At 40.1% G+C, this 11,567-nt stretch overlaps 1 protein-coding gene across 2 annotated transcripts in view; it reads left to right on the top strand.

Annotated features, from left to right (window-relative positions):
* LOC102301226 (acid-sensing ion channel 1) overlaps positions 1–8,775 on the top strand; it is a 62,380-nt gene extending 53,605 nt beyond the window's left edge. Inside the window, exons 3-10 of one of the 2 annotated variants that reach the window (XM_005926189.3) lie at positions 3,297–3,447; positions 3,619–3,746; positions 4,743–4,893; positions 5,024–5,080; positions 5,393–5,546; positions 6,633–6,724; positions 6,809–6,888; positions 7,166–8,775. In XM_005926189.3, the coding sequence (XP_005926251.1) occupies positions 3,297–3,447; positions 3,619–3,746; positions 4,743–4,893; positions 5,024–5,080; positions 5,393–5,546; positions 6,633–6,724; positions 6,809–6,888; positions 7,166–7,285 (933 nt within the window). In that variant the 3' untranslated portion in view covers positions 7,286–8,775. Of the gene's footprint in view, positions 1–3,296; positions 3,448–3,618; positions 3,747–4,742; positions 4,894–5,023; positions 5,081–5,392; positions 5,547–6,632; positions 6,889–7,165 lie in introns of both variants that reach the window. The other variant, XM_042222682.1, reaches the window with a different exon arrangement.
* Positions 8,776–11,567: the final 2,792 nt, after the last annotated feature.

The following is an 11,567-nucleotide window of genomic DNA, read 5'->3' as shown; positions in this document are numbered from 1 at the left end:
ACACACACACACACACACACACACACACACACACACACACACACACACATTCAAGATGAAAGGTTTGAGATTGCCAGCTTGTTCTAAAAGTTACTTTTGTAGTTACCCTGTGAAGATTTTAACAAAAACCACTAGGAGGCAGCATTTTACCAGTTCATGTGTGTAATAGTTTTCAGATGTGTGCTGCTGTTCTTTCTGAAACTTTGGCTTAAGGATGGCAAAAAATATATATATATTTTTAGTGGCATAAACAAACTTCCATAACGTGGCCTATTTTAAATAAGAACGTGTTATTAATTTCTTACCTGGTTAACGTTCTGCATCATCTTGTGGTTAAAAAAGATTGGTATTACACAAAAGTACAGCTCATCTCTAATTTACCTTCACTTGTTATCTTGTCAAGACGATACATAAATGTTCAGGACATGAACTCATAGGTGTCGTTTCTTTAAATGTTATCGATATGTTTAGTTAGTTTAGAGGGATTTAAACTATTTTTAAACACAGGGGTCTACAACGAGGAGCTTTAGGCAAACTCTCTAATCATTGGCTGTGCCGCAGAAAGGGAAAAATTGAACAGCAGGTGCTGTGCTTACAGTCAGAGCTGTTTGCTTGAGATTTCGCCTTTCCTTTGGCATCATACAAAGCAGCGAATTGAACAATCTGACTGAATTTGAGTGTTTAGAGCATTATGAAGCCCAAACTTTAGGTTGACAAGGATTATATGCCCTTAAAGATGAGCATTGTAACTGTTAATATGTGGCATAAAAGTAGACCCAACACCTCGGTAAATCTACACTAAGAGACAACTTCCACAACTAAGACTGACAAGTAACTTCAAAGACTTTGAAATATACACCAGAATTTAAAACTTTTGTTTTTCTTTAAACAACCAACCCACTGGCCAGCTGTTGCTTGTTTTGAAGGTAAATATGGAAATTTAGGTGCCCATTTTTAGACAGCCTCATGTGGAAGCCGTTCATACTGTGGCACTTGGGTGTTCACAACTCACCTCCGCACATCTGGCCCGTCGTGGTGTGAGGTGGGCGTCGATGTTGGAATGTCAGTCTCTAAAAGTAACAAGTGCGTCTTTACCCTCATCAGTTTTTATTTAAGCCTGCAGCATGTGACAGAAAAATTCTAAAGGTGTGGACACACATTATTTTGTTGCTTTTATTTGCTTTTTTTGTGCAGAATCTTTTTTTGTTTTGTTTTGTTTTTTTCTCCCACTCAGATTGATGTCTGCTTCTGCAACCAGCAGCAGTCTCTCGCTGACTTGACGTGATAGATGGCCTAAATGTTTAAACTGCCCTCGGCAAGATCCCAACTCTTTCTCTACAATTACTTGCTTGGTTTGTTCTTTCTAATCATAGATATGTCATTCTGTGCTATAATGCTGAACAATAGCCAGCTTCAAGCGTTAGCAGCTAAATCCCCCCCCTCCTCTCTGTCTCTTTCACTTTGCATCCCTGCCCTCCTTCGCTCCTCCATTGCTCCTTGCTCTCCTGCTCTCTCCCTGCATGGGTTATGTGACTCACACAACACTAAAAACTAATACAACATTAACTCCGCGCCGAAGAAAGCTCAATATTGTTACGCTTCTGTCTGTTCACCGTCGCACGCTCGAGGCTGTTTGTCAAATGGCCTTTTGCTGATGTCTCACAGAGGTTCAGTCTAACGTCTGTGTCTCGGCTTTCCTTTAAAATTAAGGCGGTATTCTTCCTTGTCGGGATGCTTGGTCTCCATGGTAACATCAGGTCCATTATAAGTGCCATAAAGAGCATGTGAGGGAATGTTAAATCGCCAGTCTGCCAGTCTCCATCACCTCACTGGGTTGATTGTGTAACTCACACTCCCACGGGAAAACCTCCTTTCTCCCTCGTTCTCTTCCACTCTCCTTCTTTCTCCTCTTTCTGTCACACATTTGCCTCTCTCCTTTCCTCTCATACTATTTCAGTCATACAGTCAGCGCGCGCACACACACACACACACACACACACACACACACACACACACACACACACACACACACACCATTTACTGAGTCAAACACTGACCCCCAGTGGAAAAACACTCTCAAATCCTCTGACACAAGTTTTACTGTCCAAGGCACACCAGCAAGAAAGACGAGGCTATACATCTCAATTCATATCTGCATAAAATAGCCTTTACATCATAAGGTCTTCTTTGAATTGCATTGTCAAATAAAGGCAATGGATCAGGCACAACACCAGCAATTTTATTTCCAAGAATGTCGACACTTCGTTAGCATTTACCTTGCCTCCATCACCTTATCAGACACTTTTCACACAGTCCCACAGTCTCTTCCCAAGCACCAAATGTCTGCAAAACACTGTTTGCTCTACTGGGATTTTCCAGCGTAGCCATCCCTAGAGTTTACAGAAGCTAATCCAAAACAGAAAATATACCGTGAGCAGCAGGCATAAATGCCTTCCTGATGTCAGAGGTCAGAGTAGAATGGCCTGACTGCTTGCGCTCGTCACAAACAAAGTATGCACATCTTTGAATGTGTGACATGTTAAACCTTGAAGCAGATGGGCTGCAGCAGCAGGAGACCACACTGGGTGCCAAAGTGAACCTATTTGTGCAAATCTCTAGACAGTCAAAGCTTTTCATCCGATATTTAAGTGTAGCATGTTCACTGAGGGCCTTCTTGCTGTGACACGAGAAGTTTTGGGATTCAAATCTGCTAGCCTACACTGCCTGCACTGTTTAGACTGCTGGGTAGGTTGTAGTCTCTGGTTCAGAGCCAGGACTGTTTTTGAAGTTTCTCCTCTAAAGAGATTCTTGGTTGCCAGGTGCCTGTTCAGTTTGCTCTGCAGCATCTTAGAACTGGCCAACATTTCCCTAGAGATATCACACATGACCTGACGACGAGTTAGCGTTTTTGATGCTGTGTATAGATTCTTGTCTTTTCTTTTGTTGGTGAGCCATCTGCGCTGGTGGTTTACACCACGCAAGAAGGTGATCCGCTTTTAACCCTTGTTATCCTCTGAGCGCTCAGTGGAAGTCTTATATGTTCCAGGCTCTAATTTTTTTCCAGCATCCCACAACTGTGCAGACAGATCGGGTTTCCATTTAATACCCTTTTTTTGTTTTGTTTTGTTGTTGTTGTTTTTTAAGGAAAATGAGTGCAGTGGAATACCCCATAATTTTCCATTCAGTTGTATATTCCAGTAATATTGTGTGGTTATGACAAAATTGACCTGAATCCTTCTCTCAGAAACATTTCTCTAACTGCTTAAAAAATTATATATCTTTCCTGTGTCACTCAGGTCTTCACTCGCTATGGGAAGTGTTACACCTTTAACGCTGGCGGTGATGGGCGCACTCCCCTCATCACCACCAAGGGAGGTATGGGTAACGGCCTCGAGCTCATGCTGGACATTCAGCAGGATGAATACCTGCCAGTCTGGGGAGAAACAGGTGAGAAGAAGCCCACTCACGTGGCAGGTTATAGCTGTCTGTCACACTGGTGCGATTGATGTGTTGGTGTTTGTGGGCGTCGATACCTCAGAGCCTGAAACTCTTCTGCGTGTTTGGATCCTTAGTGAAACTCATTTTTACAGTGATCCCAAACGTTTTGCTTTCCTGCAGATGAGACTTCGTTTGAAGCGGGGGTCAAAGTTCAGATCCACAGTCAGGACGAGCCGTCCTTCATTGACCAGCTCGGATTCGGAGTGGCACCCGGGTTCCAGACATTTGTTTCCTGTCAGGAACAGAGGGTACAAACTGTTGCTTATTAATTTTTACAATTATTACATTATCATACTCGGCAAAGGAAGAGTTCAGAGATCTGAACAATTAATAATTCACTATAACAAAGCAAAGCAAGGTTCCATATGAGGAACAGACATGAAATAATCTGGTTTCAAATGATTGAAACAGTTTGGTTACCAACTGATTTCTTGCCATTTGATTGATTCATTGATTCACTAATCAGCTTTCAATCAGACACATTTTGTCCTATAATTAAAAATAAAAGTACACACAAACCAAGAATGCGTCTTTGGATCCTTTTCAGTGTTTTGTTTGGATAAAATCACTTTTACACAATGTCAGTCATACTTTTAGTGGTTTTAACTAACTTTATTTTGACCTTTCTGTTTTGTTTTGTTTCTGTTGCACTATCTCACAGTATAAGGCACTTACTGGGCTTCTGTGGCACTTTTTATTTGACTGCGTTGTTTATTGTAGGCTGTGCTATTTTTACTCTTTATCATGTTGCTGTAGGACAAAGATTTCCCTTGTGAGACCTATTTATCAATCTAAAATCAAACATTTGAAGAACCAGAAATACTTTAGTTTCAACACTGATATAAATATGAAATTGAAAATAATAGCCACAGCTGGTAAAAAAAAAAATTTCTGTGAATTATGGCAGATGTTTATAGTTTTCACTTTCCCTTTTCTTCGACTGAACAAAGTTAAACTGGAGCCTCTTTAAAATCTCTTTTTTTAAACTAAATGAGTGTTTTACTTTATTATTCCTAATAAAAAAATCACATCCATAGCTCTGAATAATAGATTAGAATTATCCGCGGGTCACATCAGACATTTTAAATCTCTCTCCCATTTGTGCAGTTGTAGAATTAAAAAAAAAAAAATGGATTCAGTTGTTTAGTTCTTGCTTTTCCCTGCAAGGAGAAGCCTGCTTTTTATTTCATGCGGTATTTATTTCTTATTTAAAACACTATTAAGTCGTTATGTGGTCATTGCAGCTGATATATCTCCCCCCACCCTGGGGAGACTGCAAGGTGACGCCAATGGAGTCGGACTTCTTTGACACTTACAGCATCACAGCCTGTCGCATTGACTGCGAAACGCGCTACCTGGTGGACAACTGCAACTGTCGCATGGTGCACATGCCTGGTAGGCGTCCGGTCTTTCTCTGTGTTGTATCAGACTTACGCCGATCTGAGAAATTACTGAAGGCACTTCAAAGAAGGAAATCAAAGAAAAAATTCATTAACGTGAGTGTGTGTTGCTGCTGCTGCTACAGGCGATGCCCCCTACTGCACCCCCGAGCTGTACAAAGAATGTGCTGACCCAGCTCTGGGTAAGAAAGAGGCTTCATACTCCTCTAAATCTTTAAAGAACAGCAACACACGCACAACCAGAGCCATGTTTGCATCGCTTCACAGGACATCACATTTATTTCCTGCACATTTAACCAAAACCTGATATTACCTTAATATGTCTTTATGATATTAGTTTCCCCCAAAAAAGGAGAATGCACAGATTTATACCACAAAAACATCAGAAAGACACACACGCGCACACAGATGCAGGCACATCAGCTCGTGACATCTTGAAGTCGCAGTCGCACTGATTCAAAGGTCAAGCTGAGCTCTGGTTTTCCTCTCTCCAGATTTCCTGGTGGAAAGAGACAATGATTTCTGTGTGTGCGAGACGCCGTGCAACATGACCAGATACAGCAAAGAGCTGTCTTTTGTCAAGATCCCCAGCAAGGCCTCTGCTAAATATCTTGCAAAAAAATACAACAAATCTGAGCAGTACATTAAGTAAGTATGTTTGGGTTTTCTCATTATTGTGTGCGCAAAGCAAAGCCTGCAATGAATGATTATTTTATTACAGGATTATTGTATTTCATTGACTTTCACTAACAAAATATAAAAAAGGGGCATTTTCAAAGGCCCAATGTGTTCTTTCAAGATATTCATTTAGTTTAATTGTGTCCAGAAGCGAAACATTTTTAGTTTCCCTCTCAAATAAAAGAAAAAGGAAGAAAAACCCAACCTGAGAGGCCATCATCAATAGAAACGTGTGCTGACTGATGACTTTCTAAATGTTTTTAAGGGGTGAAATAAAATCTAATACCAAACTGCTTTGATTCAGTTTTCATCAACTTATACCATCTTTTGTGCATTTTGATATTTTCTGATCATATTTCTGTACAGACAGACAGTAAGTAGGTGGGGCTTCTGCCTTCACAGCAAGAGCTATGTGCCCAAGATTACCCCATTATCACACTGAAATCTAGCTAGGAGTAGATTAAAACTGTATTAAACCCAGTGTTGAGTCAACAGGAGCGACCAGGATGGAGAGGATCGGGAATCAGTTTGGAGACAAAGTTACCCTGGAGTAACTTTGGAGGTGGCTGAGTTGAAGATGCCAAGATTTTCAGATTGAGGGACCGGGAGAAGATTAGAAATGAGTATATCAGGCTGAACAGTTTGGAGATAAATTTAGAGAGACAAAGTTGAGATGCTTCAGACATGTGCAGAGGAGGGATAGTGGACATACTGGACAGAGGAAGTTAAAGATAGAGCTGTCAGACAGGAAGAGCGCAGATGAGATATAGCGAAGGAGGACATTCAGAGGGTTGATGTGTTGGAGGATGTTGGGATAGAGTGAGATGTGGCCTCCAAAGGCAGAAGCTGAAGGAAGAAGAAAAAGGTTGTCTCAAAAGCTGTGTTGTGATAACTTAGATGGCATTGTCAGGGTCATATTTCAAACGTCGAACCAGTCCTTTCAGAGCCACTGACAAAGAAAACATTCAAATCTCATCTCTCAAGTGCTCTTAATTATTATTGAGCAGCTTCAAAATGAGGGATTTGTGTCTTCATTTGTTTATGTTGTCTCCACAGGGAAAATATCCTGGTTTTAGATATCTTCTTTGAAGCTCTCAATTATGAAACTATTGAACAGAAGAAAGCATATGAAGTGGCTGGACTTTTAGGTATAGCTTCATTTCTATTATATAACATAGACTGCTTACGTTTTTTGTCTTCATGCATTTGTTATGAATATGCTTTCATTTCAGGTGATATTGGTGGTCAGATGGGACTTTTTATTGGTGCAAGTATACTGACTATTCTGGAGATATTTGACTACCTTTATGAGGTAAGACATAGGCATTTAAGAGGCCATATAGTCTGTCATTTTTAATATGCAAAGCTTTGGACTTGATGTATTTAAACCTGACCATAATTAGATCAGTAGGAGTGATCAGAGGAGACCGTATTTCACAACACAGTTTTGTTTTATTTCTGGCTTTGAAGCAGTGTTTACACCTCATATTTAGAAAATTGAAATAATTAAAAGCATTTCTTGTTGCGTTATGCGACTTATTTCTTTTCCTGCACCGACCTTGCTGCGACTGTGGTTTTCATCCCCTCAGGTAATGAAGTACAAACTGTGCCGCTGCTCCGATAAGAAGCACAAGCATAACAACAACAATGACCAGGGAACGGTCCTGAGCTTAGACGATGTCAAGTGTCACGTCAGTAACTTTCACTAAGCTTCTGCAGCCGGGGGCAGAGAGCCGCCGCACTCTCTCGCTTGTGAGCAGCTTCGTGGACTTTGTTCTTTGCAGGTTTTCTTTCTTTTCCCACTGCTGGAACAACAGAGGAAGTGCGTGAACTGTGCCTGATTAAGGTGTGTAAGCGACATGATGAAATAGGGACGTGTGGCTGAGGTAGGCAGACGGCCACAGCGACGCGAGGGCAGGAGAACCAAGAGAAATAAAACTAAAAAATGTTAGAATAACTGCATGGTCTTCTGTAAACACCTTTTCAAGACGTAGTAACAGATACAGTTAAAGGTTACACAGATTCATTATATGTTCAGTAAATCAGTGTTAGAAATCCCAGCAATGTGGTGTCAGTTTGACTGTTTTTGTGTGAAATAGTTGTTAATTTACAGGAATTTTTGTTTGGACTAAACCAGCTTTCTCTTTTACTTACAGCTGTCTTCCCCTGTTAAACTACGCATTTTGCCATCATACTGTACTACCTCGTCTCGCAGGATGACAGTGCTAAAAATAATTTAAGTAAAACTGACTGACAAAAAGGTAACTGCCATGTAGAGTAGGCGGACATTAAAGAAAGCCCAACATTTTCTTGAAAAGTAGTCGCAGGCGGTTTTCACAGAAAGCATTTTGATGTGTCACAATAGGTAAAAGCACAAATGTAAGGATAGCTGAGATCCATTTACTTTAATTATGGGTTCCTGCAGCTGGATGAATAAAACGTAATAAAATCTCGCTTCCCACCGTCACCACGTGCTTGCTCAGAGGGCATCATCTGTTCACTGCGGTTCTGTCTTTCTTATTGTAGGGTCTTTACCTTACAATATAAAGCACAGTCACACATCTTTAGTTGTGAAGGGGCACTATGTAAATGAGACCTAATTGAACTTTTTAAGCCCAATAAAAATTTGTACACCCCGAATTTGTATTTAATGTTATAGATGTTAAATTGCTCATATTAGTGTAGCTAGGTCTGTTTGTAAATAGAAAAAGATTAAATAATAAGAGTAAGTGTAAGCTCTGCGAAAGTAACTGTTTTGTTTTATGGTAGTTATTTTCTGTTACATAAATCCTGAGGTAATGGTGGATGGTCATAATAAACATGGCCAGAGTTTCAGATATGTGTAAATAATCCCTGCTAGCAAAAAGGCAGCTTTAAACTAGTTCAGACCCCACTGTCATAATAACTTGAGATATCAGGACAAACCTTCTATTTGCAAAAGGCAGCCAATCAGACGAAAGCTGGCTGAATTGGAGAAGCGCTAAGAGTTTTTCTTCCCTTGAAGAGAGGGAATATACAATTGGTTACATTTGCTTGTCTGTCTGTTAACAGTTTAGCCTCTGCAGTTTTCAAGATATTATTTTCAATTGTTTGTGATGGTAGATACCAATAACAGCTCAAGCTGATTTCATTTAGGTGGAAATCAGTAAAAACGTTATATTACCCAATGTTTTTAATGGCTCGTCTTCAAACTTCACAACAATATACAAGGCCTTTGGGGATACAAGTACCTGGGTAAGCATTTGATCTACACTGTTAGCACGAAGATCAAAATTTCAAGAATCTATAACAAGTAATATCTCATATGAAAGGGCATGGAGGACACTTTTTTTTTTTTTTTTTTTGCAATACAGTGCCCTATGGTGTTGCAGTAACACCATGACAGGCTAACGTTATGTATTGTAATAAAAACACCATAAAACATCAAAGTTTTAGTCTAGTCGGTTGCTCTCTGAGTGCTCTTGTTTTTGCTTTTTTCAGACAGCGAGTGAACCGATAAACTACCCAAAGACCCAGCATAAGACACACAAAGAATAATTTGAACTGTAACTCATGTAGACCTATTGTAATGTAGTCCACAATAAAAATACAGAATTGGAAATGAGCAGTATAAGCTCTTTCTCACTTTCTCTCAGAAAACGTTTGTTTGCACATTTTCACCGCACATTCTTTGTTATAACCAGTTTATGTATGAGAGTAAAAAAGGCCTACGTATGATTTTTATGCACACGCATAGTTTTATACATCCAGCCTCTGATGTTGCGCACGGTTTCGCACTTTGGTCCATCATATGACGCTTGTGAATGTTATCAGTAACCTGTGTTTTTCCTGCTGTAACAAGTTCAAATGCCCGCTGTGAAAAAGATCTGCCAAGGGAACTACTTGGGTTAAACACGAGCAGGAAGTTAAAAACCAGTTGCTAGATTCCCCACAAAAAAGATGTAATCGAACAATATGACAAAGAGACTTAATCATCGTGTACTGTATAGCTTTGCTGTAGAAATGAGAAATTTATCAACACGTGATGCCATAACATTCGTTTAAGAGAATGTCATTCATGTTTACATGCTTTTTGTCACATTTTAAGGAATTTTGCTTCTGTTGTGTCAACAAGGCTGGATCACATCAACTAGAATCAATATTTTTGAATGTTTTTTTTTTACTTCCGAACGCTTACTTGCATGTAGCACTGTACAGCAAGCATCCTATATGTACAGTTCATCCACACCTGCAGTTTAAGCCTTCTTCTGTCCTCGTGTCTGGGTGCGTTTTGTGAGCATGTATTCATTTTACGGCGATGAAAGAAAAGTGGAAAGAAACTGCCCTAAAATGCTCAACAGTGAGTGTGGTGTCAGGTAGATGGAGAAAATCTGAGCTCTGCGGAGCATGTTTGAGAGTTTCCCTCATGATTGTGTATATACCAAAATTAGGGATGCACCGATATATAGGTCAAACCTCGGCACAGCCTGATCTCGGCCTTGTTGACCATTCACTTCTCTGCAAACAAGAATGTATTTATTGACGTGAGTGTTTTCTGATCTTTTTTTCACAATGCCTAATGTTTAAGATGGTGTGTCAGTTCTGTTATTGAAAATTTGCTTGTCTTCCTGGCACACGAAGGAAAAGCAAACAAGAACAAAGCGTGGCGTGCCCAGAAGTTCACAGTCGGTGCATCTCTACCAAAAATCTAACCATGTTCATTATTCTGCTCCTAGTTGTTCTCAACAGGAAGTGGGATCTGATTAGCGTGTAGCTGTGTGGTGTTACTATCAAGCACAATTATTCCATCAGTTGTAATTTAGTGTAAATATTACTGTTGACTGTGGATAATAATCCTCGTGTATTAGCATAGTCTGGTTTGTCTAACGGTGTACTTAATGGATTTATTTCAAAGAAACTTGCTGTGTGTCTCAATTCATTTTTTCTTCTGTAAATGACTGTAAATTTGTTTATTTGTCAAAGACAAAGTAGGGGGGCTGTTTGTTTGTTTTTATTAATATTGCTAGAGTTGAGTCACAGCAGCCGTTCTCATCAGTACATGAGAATTAAATAGCCAGACTGTTGCTGCATGAGGTCGCCCAGCTTACTGCTTTTGTTTTTGTCTCCGTCTTTACTTTTGCCTTTTCATTTGTGATATGAAAGGACAGCTGTTTTAGTCTGGTGATGTAAAGATGAATAATGGACTTGAATCGGTTGTTACATTAAAGATCAAATGCTAACTGTATGTATCTCTTATTCATTTCGAGGAGTTATGTGTCATCATTTACACTTTCGTCATGAAAAATCAGTAAAGGGTTCGAAAAATGGACTTCTGGCTTTGAAGAAATTTCTTTGGAGGCAGGAGCGTGGCTGAATGTGGATCTGGGATGGATCCAGATCCCGTTTTTCTAGAAAAAGCACAGTGGTCCTCCTCAGTGGAACATTGTAACTATAAATATATAATGTTAAATAATACACTGAAGGTTCCTGTGCTCATTTTAGCTGCAAAACAACACTTTCTTTTTTTTAAATGGACTCCCCCCTCATATGTCTCGAAGTGGTTTGGTCCGCTCCCCCAATTCCTTTTATACTCGTGCTTTTGTTAGCACCATGACCTCACTGTTGAATCCTGTGCTTCGGTGCAGCTTCTGTTGTTTTTACAGCAGTTTCTCGCTACATGCTACGAGGGCAGGATGACATCTTCATCATCTTCAGTATCGTCAGTGTGATCCTGATGATGATGATGATGATGATTTGTTCTTGTTGGCTTCAACTAACTCCCAGCTTGCACTGGGGCAGTTTGCAGCTGGGTGTGGAGTGGGCTGGGATGATATGTATAACAGCTGTAAAATATAGTGCACACACTCTGGGTTGGGGAGGGCTTGCTGACTTATGTGGAGGAATTCCAAGTATCTTGGGGTCTTGCCTGTAAGTGAGGGAAGAATGTGAATGTCTGACTGGGAGAGATTATGTCTTTGGACTAGTTTGGGGACTCTTCTGTGTGAGTTGGAG

Source organism: Haplochromis burtoni, unplaced genomic scaffold (genome assembly GCF_018398535.1).
Source record: "Haplochromis burtoni strain Fernald_Lab_line unplaced genomic scaffold, NCSU_Asbu1 Contig_91, whole genome shotgun sequence".
Classification (NCBI taxonomy): Eukaryota; Metazoa; Chordata; class Actinopteri; order Cichliformes; family Cichlidae; genus Haplochromis; species Haplochromis burtoni.
The sequence above is the reverse complement of the archived record's forward strand: the minus strand, read 5'-3'. Positions and strand labels throughout refer to the sequence as shown.